Source organism: Anomalospiza imberbis, chromosome 9, assembly GCF_031753505.1.
Source record: "Anomalospiza imberbis isolate Cuckoo-Finch-1a 21T00152 chromosome 9, ASM3175350v1, whole genome shotgun sequence".
Lineage (NCBI taxonomy): Eukaryota > Metazoa > Chordata > Aves > Passeriformes > Viduidae > Anomalospiza > Anomalospiza imberbis.
In genome coordinates, this window is record NC_089689.1 from 12,593,150 (window position 1) to 12,608,294 (window position 15,145).

The window sequence follows — 15,145 nt, forward strand, 5'->3', positions numbered from 1 at the left end:
CGACTACCTTGCACTTGCAGAAAGAAGACACCAATATATTTTCTAAAATGTGATTTTACATTTTACATATTTTGTGAAAGCTGTACTGTAAAAGCTGTATTTATTTTTTATGTGTTTAATACACATTGTTTAACTGTATTTATGTATTTAAATAGTTTCTAAAAACTTCATGAAATAGGACAGCATTCTTTTTGAACTAAGAACAACTGCAATAATAAACACATTCTACTGAACTTCCTACTGAGGCATATAAAGCTCACTACAAAAGTAAATACAAAACTCAGGTGATCTGATTCTCACTATAATCAGACATTTATGTCTTCACTGTCCTAGCCATTCATAACCTAAGAGTCAGCATTCAGACACAGCCTGTTCTGATCTCCTCGTTTCACAAAGGATTACTGGAACATTCAATATATGACCAGGCCAACTACCAAAGTAATTGTACATACTTCTGCATGCTGTAGAAAAATATTAACAATAGTTTAGAAGAGATTATTGATTTTTCAACAATTATGAATTCTTAGTGGAAATTATTTCAGATATCTGTTGCCCATGAAAGCTCTTTTAGCACAGAATCTTTCCTTGGCAATGGATTTTATATTGCAGTCCACCCAAAATACCAAATCTTACCTTAAATTCTGGACCAATCTCCAGCTAGCAACCCTTCTCTGCCCCCAAAATTCCCTAATATAACGTTTCCTGATGTATTCCCTACACTCTGTTCAGGAAACTTAGTTAGAATAGACACCGTTTCCATAAATACAAGCAGACAGGAGAGGTTTTGATTCCTTCCACTATATTCAGGTTTCAAAACATGTAAAAATGTAAAAATGTTTTCATGTATTCAAAATTAACTTCTGCTTTTTTAACTGAAACCACTTATAACTAAAACACAGTAGTAGGAAAATAAAGGAAAAAAAGATGGCTTATTGACCAACTAACTAATTACAAAAGAAGCCATACCACCTCCTGTTCTTGTAGTACTGCACTACATTCTACCAGACTCACTACACAGGTCTGATCCACTAAATCATCTCATGACTTAACTTTACACTGCCCTCAGGATCAAATCCTTTTGATCCCTAGTCCATTCTAAGGTGCTGGGAAGGTCAAATTCTGCTCAATGCACTCATTCAAATATGCCATAAATAGTTATTGCCTAAAGATGAAGACTAGAAGGGTTCCATTAGAGAAACAAAGGCAACAATAAATTTTGTCCATGCTGTAAAACGGGAACAAAAAGATATTGTTGATGTCATGTTTCCAACACTCTAAACTGGACAAGATTGCTTTGAAGGGAGGGAAAACTCACTCAGGAACACAGATCAACTCTCTCACCTTTAACATCTAGGGTCTGGAAGGCCCAAGATTGCTTTGGGAATAGAAGGTGGTTTCTCACTGATAGGCGCACAGTAATTACAGCTATTCAAATAGTTAAGATGAACTGGTCTTAGTGCATATGCATTGCATATGCTTCTCCTCAGTGATTATGCACACAAAAGAAACTGACCTATTGAAATAACAGTAAACAATCATCTCAATTTTGTTCACAAACAAAGCAGATTTTATAGCTTGCACTATTAATACAAAAAGCTGCCTACCCAGCACAAGAGAAAAAAATATGTTAAATTTAAAACATCTCAAAACACTGACTTGGAAATGTATTTTGTTTTAATATTCCTATATTCTCTAAAAAAATAGTAAAAAAAAAATTAAATTGACAGTTTCTGCACAAATGTACAGATACTCTATTAACAAAGTAAATCAAGAACTAGACTGAAATCAGAAAGTAACTGCTATAATTCCCTCTAGCAGAGTTTGACTTTAGGTTTTAAAATAACATATATGCAGCATACTAAAATGTTGGTAGTATTTTTTATTCATGCCTTTATTTTGCACAATTATCTTAATGCTTCAGAATGCAATATCTCTAACAGATGATTAAACTTACCAAGCTGAATGTTTCTGATCCACACCGACTGCTTAGTTTCCTTTAAAATTTTCTCAAAATAAACTCCAGCAAATCCACTAGAAAAGCACGCTATGAGAACTGCAATCAGGCCTACAAACTGTGATCCTGCTGAGTGCTCCTTAGCAGGTGTTTCTTGAGAGTCTGAAGGCCACTGGATGTAAAAATAATTATACAAAATTCACTGATGAAATCAAGTCATGAGCCCTCTACAAAATGCAAATTTGTTTTCCACCAACAGTACCAGTTACTAAATACAGACAATCACATACTTGAAAAGTTTTGTATTCTGCACCATAAATACTTTTAAAGGACTGCAATGCTACAGTTTTTTTCCTACGTATTTGTAAGGAGTAAAATTGTGCCTGAACTGGGAGAATACTCATCAATTTAAACAGCTGCAGGATTTATGTTTTATAAGCAAGAACTGGATTTGAATCCCAGTGTGACTTATCATGGTCATTCTCTGCCACCAGCTTGTGCCATCCTACATTACAAATATAAGCACAGTTAGAAAACTACTTACACCAGCTGTCTTTAAGGTAGGATGAATTGTCTTTTTCATGTGCCCCTCTTTGGTGATTCTGCAGACCAGTTAAATCTAGCAATGTGTCTAAGGCTAACTGAATAAAATGCAATGGACAAACTTTATGAGGAGTCTGTTAAATACTGTCAGAGTGTTTTGCTCTCATTTTTCACTACTGAATTTAATCATAATATCTTTTTTCAATTCCTTAAGATTTAAAATAAAGATTTCTAGGATATACTAAAATCTGCTAAAAATTCTTAGAATAGCCTCTTATCCGGTGATCCTGCCCTCTGAAAACTATGAACTCCAGTACCTGCACTATTGAGAACTGAGGCCAATTTGCTTTTTGAAATTAGTCCAAAGTAAATTTGCCACACTGAATCCACATGACAAAGTGAACACAACCTGTACTGGCAGAGATGATCTGTGAATGCCTGAAGAAATGTGCTAATAAAAACTGCTATCATTATTACTTGCAGGTTGCTCCAGAGGCCCTGTCACATTCTCCAGTAGAGCACTGGGTTGCAAAAGAGGTGGTATCTTCTGCCTTTGAACCATTTCTGGTGTCCTCCAGACCTGGCCAGCTGTGATTCATAGCTCCTGACTATACTCTGATGCTCATGTGCAGCTGGCAGAATCAGAAAGCTGGATAATCAGTATAGAAATCCATGTTTCTTGAACAAACGCATTAAAACCCACAAAACACCTGCTAATATTTACCTGCACAAACGCCACTCCTGTCATCAATATTACAAGTGACAGCCACTGGTATACACCCAGTTTCTTGCTCAACATGGACACAGAAAACAATGCTGTGGTGAGAATCTTCAGTTGATATGTAACCTAGAAGAACCAGGAACAGTTACTACTACTATGCCACAATGCATGTTTTTTTTTTTTTTTTTGAAACTTACAGAGAATTCCATATATGCAATACCTGGTATGTGGCTGCATCTAGGTTTGACAATGCTACATATAGCAAGTTGTTCTGAAGAGTGTAAATTCCTGAAGGAATAGCAAGTTTAAGAGTTTCCATGGGTTTGTTAAGGATTTCATCACGTAGCACTCTGTTCAGAGTCCGTAAATTGCATTCTACCCAAAGAAACAGTAAAAGAAATAGACATTCACTAAAAGGAAAGGAGTGCAAAAAGGAGAAATAGCAATGTTCTGTTCTTAAACTGTTCCCCCCTTTTATAGCTATCACTACACCAAGACCTGAAAATACCATCTATGTTTGTTTCACTTTCACAGGCCTTGTATATGTAAGGAAATATGGCTGCAAGTGTCTTCCTGCAGCCTGGAATATCAGAATGAAAAAAAGTATACAAAATACTTTGAGTTAAACTTATTGAAACTGTATCAATAATTTAAGATAATATATCAAATAGTACCACCTAAAAAGTGCATATTTAGAATCCTACAATCATCAATATTTATGCATAGACTGACATTTTTAAGCTGTTGAAAATCAAACAGAAACCTGTTTTAAATAAATTCAGTTTTAAATATACAAAATAAGAACTGGAGTAAATGTGAATATAGTTTTCTTTTTCTTAGCTTAAAACTATGATTCTTCCTGTAACAATGAAATTGCTTCTTCCCTTCTATGTCTGCTGTTTATCACAGGTTTCTAAACTATCATTCATGCTTTGGACACGCTTAAAGCTTTTCATTTTTTCCCGCTTCTACATACAGATTTCTTAAAATGCCTGAGCAAACACAAACTTTGAGATGTCAGCATAAAATTCATTCCTGCACTCCTCAGTATCCATTCTCTTAAGCAAATATGCAGTATGATTATTGTCTTTCCAAGACTATTTCTTACACAGGGAGAAGGGAAATGCTTTGTTGTATGCCTGTACTCACATGGCTGCTTTGCAGTTGCCACTACAATACAGCATATTGATTAGGAAATTTACTTGGTGCAAAATTTGACACATACTGCTGTCTTTGTAGACTAATAGAACACAGGCCAAAATCTTCAGAAGTTCAGCAATAACTACTGCAGTAGAGGATAAGTAACGAGGTCCTTCTTCTTTCAGTGTCCGAGAATAGCGCATGGTCAACACTAAACTTGTGGTCTGAAAAACCAGGATGCCCAAGGAAAGGTACTTTAAATTGGCAGACATTTCTTGACTTTTTCCTTTCTGAAACAGAAAAAAAGAAACAAACCCAAAGGTAATATTGCAGATATTGGGAATCTCCGATTTCTTTATGTAGGTGAAGGCTCAGAAGGTATTTTCAAGGTGAAAGTGTTTTCAAGGTGAAAGCTGTGGTACAGCAGAATGCCCAGTACTCCTGCTGCAGTGAGCTGTTCCCAGACTGAAGAGATCTTCCCACTCTTCCACCTCTCCCAAGCCCGTCAGGTTGCAGTCTCTGCTTTGCCAGGTGTCACCGTGCCAGCAAAAGAAGGGTGAGGGTGGGGCTGCTTTAAATGAAAATGAGAGGTATGCCTGGCAATGAAGGGAAAGGACAGTTGTGGGGAAGAGCTGGAGAGGAAGACATGGGATGGAGAAGCTTTATGGGAGGTAGCACTAAAGCTGTCCTGCTGATTATCCTGCCCAGAAAAAAATTCATTGAATATAGACGACTAGGTGACTGCAACTGCATTCTCAGGCTGCAATGACAACCACAAACTTCATGTTAGTAAAGCTGTACCATCCTCATCTCTACCAGGAACTTTCACCAAGTTGATGCAGTTTCTTTGTCACCAGTTTAAAGGATTAATTTAGTGCAGAAGACTAATAGAGACAGTAATTTTAATTCTGCAAGCACAATATATGACAAGGAGATTTTAAAAAAGCTTGCTGCTACTCAGACTATCACATAATTTTTGCTATGCTTTATATAAAGAACTTTCATACACAGAAACTAATATTTTGTATAAAATATTATCTTCTACTTCCTTCATTGCCTAGTTATTCAAAAACAGAGCCATTTTTTATAATGTAAAAAGTTAAATCAATAACTAGAAGTTTACAACTATATTTACAAGCAGAAGAAGAGTAACAAGCCAAGACAATGCATGTGGTTCTCAATTTCAGAAGTGCAGACACAGCCCACTTGCTGGGTGCATATGGCAGAGCTGTCCTCATGTTTTACACTGGCAGACATAAAACACAACTTCTGACTCATTAGCTACACAGCTCTGTCCACACTGCTCAAAGATGTGCTGGTACCTCCAAGTATTTGTGGCTAGAACTGAAGCAGTTTCTTGCTAACTGCATTTCTCTAGCTCAAGTTGCATTTCATTGCTGGTTTTGTAGACATTTGGAGAGCTACACTCTTTAAATATTTCTGATTTGTCCTTGTCTCTAAGCACTTACAGTGAAATATTCAAAGTCAAATTATTACCTATACGACACTGACACTTAAAAGACATTGCAGTAACCTGCAAACAGGATTATTAACAGCCACAAAGATATGACGTACACACTTGCATCCTACACAATAAAATTGTACATCTCAAAAATCATGCTGTTGTAAAAATATTTGTAAAAGCATACTGGCAAATAAGGGAAAAAAGATGCCAGGATGCAGAAACTAAGGAAGAAACACACAAGGTTTCATTAAGGAATCTTAATAGGAGAACAACTTTAACGAATAAATTTGCTACAAGTAGGAGAAAAAGAACAGTTCCTGAAAAGTGATGAAGAAGTGACATGCACATTCAGAGACCATGCTTTCTGGAGAAGTACCAGCAACACAAAGACAGAGGGAAAAAAAGGTAAAGAAAAAGAAACCTACTGAGAGAAGACACAGAACTGAATTTCACTAAAAGGCTTGCCTGTGATACTAGAGAAAATTGACATTTATGTGAGCCAACTTGAACAAACAATTTCTTTCACTGTTCCCATCTACCTAATTTCTTAGTATTCAGACCTGAAAAACTGGAAACAAAGAGCAACATATTGTTAAGACAAAAACCACTGAGTTTCATGAAAGCACACCTACAGATAAATAAGTCCTTAGAACTTTAAGTTGTAGGTTTTAAAACTTTTTTTGTTTTGTTTTTTTTGTTTGTTTTGTTTTTAGTTTTCAAAATGTTTCTAAACAAAATACAGCTAATGAGAACATACATTTCCCTCCTGACTTGGACCCAAATTTCTGCATTCTGTCAGCCTGTGAAATGACAAAGGGTTTTACAAATGTTAAAAATCATCAGATATAAATTATGTAACCATCAAAGCAGGTCATAATATTAAAAATAATGTTCACTTTTTTTTTTTGTAAAATACAACCATCTATTTATGAAGCAGCTTAGAATGTAATTTTAAAAGTAAATCACTAGTATGTTGTTAATGAGCAAGTAGCAAAGCAATCAGCATGAAAATAAACCAACAAGCACAACACTTTAATAAGCCCATAAGCAACGCCATAAAGAAGCCATACCACATCATTGTCTTTAACTTCCGTCTTGTCTTCCTCAGAAGTCATGATAAAAAAAGGGAACTTTCCCCAGACAATGTATCTCAGAAAGGCACCAGTAGCAGGAAATATTTCCTTACTGTAAGTCACTAACGCCTTTCAGAGTTCCAAAAGCGCACATAGAATGGAACCTAAGTGTCCAGCATGATAGCTGAAGTAAGGGCATTTTTTAAAAAGTTGTCCTGTCAGTGGTCAACAAGACAGGCTTGTAGACAGCAAGTGTGTGAAGTTTCATGCCGTACTTACAAGCTGGTTCAGTGAGCAGGAACTAGAGTTCTGAAACGTACACATGCCAATAATACAACCACGCTCTCCTAAGCACACAGAACACCTCATCAGCTCTCCTGGTCCCTTCTCTTTTAAAAGACCTGCTTATCAGCTCACAGACCTCTTGTGCAAACTGGGAACAATCCACAAAAGGAGCAAAATATTGAACTTTAGAGAGTTGGACTGTCCTCAACTGCAGCCTCACAACACCTCTAGATTTACAGGTGACTGTTAGAGGTGTAAGAGCTCACTTGTAGCCATGAGCTCCTGCTACCCTCACAGCAACAGCCTGTGCAGTCCCAGAACAAATGAACTATTGCCTTCAGTAACAACTCACACCTGGACTGTCTTAAACCAACAGTGATATTGAACTTCCCACTGCATTTCCTGCACAGAGCTACAACTTAGTTTTCTTACTGGGCTTTGGATGCACTACTTGGTATTCTGCAGGATGCATCTGTTTGAAAAGTCAGATTTAGGTTTGCTAATTCAAAGACTGGAAGTTGAGTGGTGACATGAAGTCTTTCTTTTGAACTGTACCTTACACCAGGGTGTGCTAAAGGACCTGCAGTTTCCTGGCTATAATACTAAGAAACTCATCTCAAGGACTGTGCTCGTTACTCTTCTCTTCTGTTAGTCTATGTGAAAAAAAAAAAATCAGTCCCTTCTGCACCATTTCTTCAGTGTGCCATGGACACACCCTGCAGCCACAAGGAAGGCAGCCCAACACAGGAGCCAACACCCAGGAAGCCAAGGTGGGATTTACAGCCACGTAACATTCGGATTCAGTACACACAGCTGCATAAAATTTGGATTCTATGTGAAGAGCTGTTCTCCTTGCATGTAAAAAGGAGAAGGAGCCTGGAAAGGTTTTCAGAACACAAACCAAAGCAAAGCAATCTATACAGGAAGTAATACTTTCAGCTCAAAGTACCATACTGCCCAAAGTCTGAAGATTAACTCTTCAAAGGAAGCAGATTTTTTTAAAGTGGAAAATCACGTATTTCCAGCTCATAATATTGATTAAAAAATAAATACATTTCTGACTTGCAGATTTTCATCTCCCTTTGTAATACCTCCAACCCAGGCTAAAACTTAGTATTTTACATTTTAGTTTTATTTCATCCCTATACTTTCCCTCCTAAAATACCGGTAAATTCTAATATTTGCAGATGAAATTAGGCCATAATCAATTTGACTTAATGAACAGCACACCAAAACTCCTTGATACTAATCAGAGTTTACTACAGAGCAATAAGATTATGGAACTTTTCTTAACCTTATGATTTTCTCTTTTAAAGATCTGATGGTATAAACTTCTGAAGTTTTCAGCTGATAAGTATCTACTGTTGCAAAGTCCTGTGCAAAATTAAGGATTCGTTTATGAACTGATTTCTATTCTTAAGTTTGTAGAAGGACTCAAAATCTTCGTAGAAGCACTCAAAATCACAATTACAGGGAATATCAGAGAAACTTATAGGAAAAACTCCAAGCACCCAACATTATCTGAAGAAGTAGATGAAAGACAAGAAAAAAATTAAAAGTAAATTCCAGCAAGTCTCACAACAAAAAAGTAAGTTAAATTCACCAAGACTTGACAAAAGTAACCTCTACTGGCAAGTACTTCTTTACTCCTCTATACTCTGTCACAAGTAAAGTTTAATTTTAAAAAAAGGAAAAATAAACTAACTAGTATCATGCTCCAAATCTTCACAGTGATGTTATTATGTGAATTAAATTCCTTCCAGCCTAGCTGTGAAATGTTTTCACTGCTGACAGTTTTTTAGAGTAAAAAAGCCAAGTTACAGGAGTTATTTTTCTTAGGTCTTATTTCATTTTATGACTAATCAGTTTAACATTGCTCAACCAACAAAAGGCATTTGTGTATCAGTTAAAATGCAAAGCCCAACACACAAGTAGAGAACCAGCCTCTCAAAACTGCCAAAGGCAAAATTTAAATTTTTTGTGCTACTACAGCAAATTCTCCACATGGGATCTGCTGGAAAATAAACACTGATTGAGTCTGCCTCTGTGCCATTCCAGTGGTACACGTATGGACACACGTCCTGAGCATGTGCTTTGAAATCAGGATAAGAGATTAAAGAAACAGGATGGCGTTCTCATATTTCTCCAATGAAATATGAACCTAGTGCTGACGCCACACCTATACAAATACAATAAGCTGTCACCAAAGGAAAAGCCCAGGTGGAAGGTGGAGTAAGAGATAACTCACAGAACCTGAAAAACCTATCTTTATAAAATTTCTTTCTGTGCTTTACTTACTTTCTACACGCATTGCCCTCTTCCCTGTGCTGGATAACACACAAGTAACATGTCATTTTCTGCAACACAGCTACATTCCTCAGAGAAAGTTCTATTCCATAAATAGTCATTTTTTTTGGAGTGACTATAGCTTTGTTTATCAGAAGTAGTACATAATACAACATACACTTTAAGTGTAGAAATAAGTGGAAGGAAGGAACCTCATGAAGTTCAGCAAGGCCAAGTGCAAGGGCCTGGGCTAATTCAGGAGCAGGCTGCCCAGAGAACTGGAGAAACTCCATTACTGTAAGAGTTCAAGGCCAGGTTGGATGGGCTTGGAGAAACGTGGTCTATGGAAGGTGCCCCTGCTCATGGCAGGGAGTCAGAAACAGATGATCTTTAAGGTCCCTTCCAACCCAAACCATTCTATGATTTTATGACAAATATCCCACATGGTACAGAGGGCACGTAGACCTCTCCAAATCTAGTTAAGTCCTGCTGAACTGTGTTCTGAAGTAGATTTTACATACACACTAATAACTGCCATATTTGGACTGCTAAAATTTGACAATACATTTCTTTCTCCCCTCACCACCACAAGCTGAAATCTGTCATGCCACTGTAATGCATGTACTAAATATTTTGTATTTCTCACTTTAAAATGTCACTACTATGTTTTCCATTTTCCTCATACTGTGAACAGGTTTCTTATTTGTTCCCTCCCATAAGCTATCTACAATTGTCAGCTGTTCCTCCCCAAATACCTGGCACTTTGCAACTAAATCACTGCAAATAACTTCTTCATTTTAAAACTTACCTTGCCCTTTCTTTTGTTTTCCAGTTTGTTACTCATTTTTCTTGCTGGAGACATTATAAAGTGCACTAAGTACACTATGAAAAAAAACAAAACTGTGCTTCTCTTGGAGCTTGTACAATTCTTCAGAAGTGTGGTTAAAAGCAAATCCTCTAGCAAAGTCTGTTCCTTACTCTTTGAGCAGAAACTGAGGAACAAAGATTTTTTTCCATATGAAAGTTTCCTTCAGGCAGTATTTCCAATTTCTCAATTTACATTAAAAAATCTTAACTAGTGAAAAGAATTAAAAACATAACTGCATTCAAATGGTATTTTAAAGACAAGGTGATCAAGTAGAACACAGCAGATCACTGGAGGACCTTGCTCCTGCAACGTCATCTTGCTCCCTAGGCACAACCATATCTCGTGTGCTGGTTTTGGCTGGGGTAGAGTTCATTTTCTTCACAGCGGCTGGCAGGGAGACGTGTTTGGGATTTGTGCTGAAAAGTGCTGATAACACAGGGACGTTTTCACTATTGCTGAGCAGGGATTACACTTTTTTGCCTCCCATCCCACCAGTGAGGAGGCTGGGAATGCACAAGAAGTTGGAAGGAGCACAGCCAGGAAAGCTGACCTCAAGAGACCACAGGGATATATCCCAGACCACATGGAGTCACGCTCAGTACATGAAGCTGAGAGAAGAAGAAAGAAGGAGGAGGTTCAGAGTGATGGTGTCACTGTTCCACATGATGGAGCCCTGCTTTCCTGGAGATGGCTGAACACCTGCCTTCCCATGGAATGTGGTAAAATAATTCTTCGGTTTGCTTTGCTTGCAAGTGCAGCTTTTGCTTTACCTACTAAACTGTCTATATCTCAACTCACAGGTTTTCTCACTTTTACCCTTCTGATCGTCGGCCCCATCCCACCAGGGGGGTGAGCAAGTGCCTGTGTGGTACTTAGCTGCCAGCTGGGGTCAAACCACAACTCTTGGCCATTTTAAAACCGTGCAGATGGTTTTCAAAACTGGCAAGTGCACCTAGGTTCAGAGCAGTTACACATTAAATGGCAACTGTTAAAGATCAACCAACGATTTCTTCTCAACTTTGTTCCAAAACCTTGGCTTCTGCCAAAGATAGTGGAGGCTCTATCAGTGATTCACTGGCCATATATACCACTCAACCAGGAAATTCCATCACTGCCAAGTTTAATAAAGGGAATGCAATTACATATTAACTATTAACTAAAGTCTCATTTCAGAGAATGCTATAAATTCCTTGGGACTCAGGCAAGGTTTTCTTACATGACAGAAAACTGAGGAGAAAGGGAACGTGGTGAGGTGTTTTATGAGCTCCCAAAGGTTTTCTGTTTGTTTCTTTCTTTTGTGGGGAAAAAAAATAGCATTCTAATCTATGCATCAGGCAGGAAGAGTAAAGCATCTTAAAATGTGGGATCTGTGGCTAAGTGCTCTTTAAGCCCACCACCCTTATCCTTTACACTAAACCTAAGAATCCAGAGATCATATTTTTTTGACTGATGAAAATTTGGTTTGATGAATATTATACCAATCACATACTGAGTATAAATATTCTGCATTCTAGAAATTCAGGCCCTCATTGAGCTAAATGTCAACACCGGCATTTCTTGTACGATGAAGACTTCAACTCTGCCTAGCAGTGCAATAGTTTTATATTGACATAACAGTCATTAAGCCAAACTCTGCCTGCCAGCACAGAAATTTGATACAAGCTGCCTGAACTGCACCTCGTTTTCACACAGTACATACACTGTGTTCACTATATAGATCACAGGATAGATAGATCCCAGCAGCCACATTCAGACTCTGCAAGCAAGGAGCCATTCAGTTCTCAGTTTCAGTTCAAATGCCCACCCCTCCTCAAGCACACAGGAGTGCAATGCCATGAACCAAAGGACTGCTGGAATGCAGTTCCTGCAGATGTATCAAGCCAACAAAGGAGCTTGATTTAAGGTGCTGAAAGACTGAACGTTGAATCCAGCTAGAGTTCAGCTGCAGCTTACACGCATGCTATTTATGAATTACATATCAAGTCTGGGTGCTCAAGGCAACACAGTGTGTCAACACCTCAATCAAGGTGACCTACTTGGAGTAGAGTAACACAAACTAGATCCTCCAGGGAAAATCAATCTGTAGGCACAGCAACATGCTAGTAATTACAAATAAAATGGGACAATTGAACTGCACTGAAGAGGTATAAATGTAAGACAAGGTTGAGAAATCCAGTGGCAAAATCCTGAACTCCTAACTCCAGAACCATCTGACATTATCATGCCACATCCTGAGAAGTACAGATGTTAAGAATCACTCCTCCCCTCTAGAGACATCCTCCATTGATGTGATCCAGCTGTGCAGCCTCCTGAGTTCCAGCAAAGGCACGTAGCCTGCACAAGCAGCTCGAACACAGTGGGAACTGAAGTAACTGGTGAAAAATAAGCCCAGGCAGTGAGCAATTCAAGAACAATAAGGGAGGAATAACTGTGTCTAGCAAACCTGTCCAAATGATAAGTAGTGTTGTGCTCCCTTTAAAAATCAGGAACTGGTTTAAGGGGACATGTGACTGGAATTCCACAGGTACTCGGCTCAGATGATCCCTGCCTTTTTCTCATTGTTGCAAACAACAGCATCACCCGAATAAGGAATTAGGCTGTGTAGGCATCCTGTAGGATTGCTAGGGCAGAGTTACTCCTAACAATACATTGCTCTAAAGAAAGCAAATTTATACTTACTAGAACCAGTCTTTCCCCAAACCAGTATTCTTGCTACACATACTACTTCTACCAACCAGAACATCATGCATCCCAAATCAACGGATACTTATCGCCCAGAACTGTGATTTTCAATCACAAGTTCTTCTTACAATGCCTAACACTGTACAAGGGAATAATGAACTACAGTTTCCAAAGGGAGAGATTATTGTAAATCACTGTCACCTCCCTCAACCTCACCCTGCAGCCTGTAGCTCAACTCAGTGAGCACACGGATAAGTCAAGTGCAGTGCCTATGGAGAGAGGCAGCCCCACAGATTTTGAGAAAAGCAGGTCATCACCTAATGTTACTTCCAAGACCCACTTTGTCATTCTGCACATATGGTCTTTAAAAAGCAAAGGCTGTCTTACATTCCAATCGTCCTGTGTAGAGACCACCATGAAAAACAAAACTTCCCACTGTGGTGCTCACTCAGTTTTAGAAAGGTTTGTTGCATGCATTCTTTATGTCCCACATAACACATTCCTCTTTTGCTCAAAGCTGTGTCAGTCTTCTCCACCCAATCATTACCTTGAAATATTTTATCTGGAATCCAAGTCTTCCTCCCTCTGGTCTAAAACATAGTTTATAGGATTTAATAAAATGAAACAACTTCGGGAACCTTCTGATATTTACCTTTATCTTTCAATTTATTCCATAATGTGCATTATTACATTTGTTATCTCTCTATCCTCTGAGTTTCTGCTTAATCCTTAAGTGCTGTACCGCTAGAGCGTTTCTCATTTCAAAAACTTGGTATAAAATTATGATAAACATGTAAATACTCGTAAAATGCATTTCTGTGAACTTTACATGCAGCACCACATCACGCATAGTGAGCAGCTCCTCAGCAGAGCACCAGCAAGGGAGTCACAAGCTCGGCAGCACTGACACAGCTCTGGCCAGATCCGCGCCCCTTCCCAACTTCACACACGGCCGCTTCCCCACCGCAACTTCAACTTCACCCTCTCCTCCCTCTTGTCCAAAGCGCTCAATTTCCAGACATTTCTCTCGGTGTCTGTTCAATCCCACCCTTTCCCTCCCCAGCCTGCTCCCAGAGCCCTGCTTCCCGCCCATCCACTAACCCCAAAGGTCTCCCCCCAGCACAGGCCTCCCTCAGGCTCCCCGCTCCCGCACAGCCCCGCACCGCTCCGCGCGGGGCGGCCCCGGCCGGGCTCCGCTCCCACCTGCGCGCCCGCCCGGCGGCCCCGCTCGCCGCTCACCGCTCACCGCCGGCCCAGCTCGGCTCGCTCCGGCTCCCGGTGCTTCCGGGAGCCGCGGTCCCGTCCCGCAAAGGCTCCGGCTGCAGCCGAGCCCCGCCCGCTCCGTTCCCAGGGCCGCGGCTGCAGCGGGAGCCGGGAGCGGCCGGGCGGGCAGGGCCGGGCCGGGCCGGGCCGGGCGGCGCGGCCGTATGGGGGCAGCGGCGCGTGGCACGGGCGGCTCCCGGAGCCTGCGCTCCCTGCGCTGCCTGCGGCCCGGGGCGCGGCACGGACCGCGTTCCGCACAAACCCTGAGCGGGGAACTTCGCCAGCCGCTGACACGAGCGTTTTGTAAAAACCATCACGAATTTATTAGAGAATGGTAGGGCTGGTTCTGTGTTGTCCGAAGAAATAAATTGTCCTCTGAATTTTGAAGACCGTATATAGACATGACTTTGTGTTTCAATTGCAGGTTGATTTACCGATGGTTGGCAAGGGTAGTGCTGCACATCAAAACCCGGTGAAATCCTGGCCCCGCGGAAGTTGGTAGGAGAACTTGAATGGAAACCTCCCCCACCAATTACAGTTGTAAACCATGACAGAAAAGCACGCTACTAGTAATGGTAATTTTAATAGCAGGCACATGTTCAGTAACACATTCATTAGAAGTATGCTTTAGGTGGATGCGCTTTGTTAACACTAAAATAAAGTGGCTCTGAGAGCTCCGGAAGAGTTTGCTGCAAGGTGTGGAACTGCGGCTGAACTCAAAAACGGGCCCTGGTATTTCAGCGAGCACACTGATGTACCTGCTTGTAGATGCACTCACGAAATTAACCTTTCAGATACACGAGGTATCACAGGTTGAACTAAATACTTGAAAAAAAGGAGCCAAGATGGTATTAGTTTTATGAAT

The 15,145-nt window shown here is 39.9% G+C and overlaps 1 protein-coding gene and 1 long non-coding RNA gene across 12 annotated transcripts in view; one reads left to right on the top strand and one right to left on the bottom strand.

Annotated features, from left to right (window-relative positions):
* The window catches only part of SLC35A3 (solute carrier family 35 member A3), a 40,926-nt gene that overhangs the window by 7,360 nt on the left and 18,421 nt on the right, over nucleotides 1–15,145 (bottom strand). For 6 of the 11 annotated variants that reach the window (XM_068199725.1, XM_068199722.1, XM_068199721.1 and 3 more), the window contains 4 exons: nucleotides 4,444–4,648; nucleotides 3,439–3,593; nucleotides 3,222–3,344; nucleotides 1,955–2,126 (listed from right to left, as the gene is read on the bottom strand). In XM_068199725.1, the coding sequence (XP_068055826.1) occupies nucleotides 1,955–2,126; nucleotides 3,222–3,344; nucleotides 3,439–3,593; nucleotides 4,444–4,630 (637 nt within the window). In that variant the 5' untranslated portion in view covers nucleotides 4,631–4,648. Of the gene's footprint in view, nucleotides 1–327; nucleotides 462–1,954; nucleotides 2,127–3,221; nucleotides 3,345–3,438; nucleotides 3,594–4,443; nucleotides 4,649–7,317; nucleotides 7,339–10,275; nucleotides 10,644–14,220; nucleotides 14,415–15,145 lie in introns of those variants that run through there. The other 5 variants (XM_068199727.1, XM_068199728.1, XM_068199726.1 and 2 more) reach the window with 5 other exon arrangements.
* Nucleotides 7,814–9,589, top strand: LOC137479332 (uncharacterized). The gene is made up of 3 exons (XR_011002164.1): nucleotides 7,814–7,951; nucleotides 8,631–8,769; nucleotides 9,240–9,589. It is a non-coding gene; the product is annotated as an uncharacterized lncRNA (long non-coding RNA).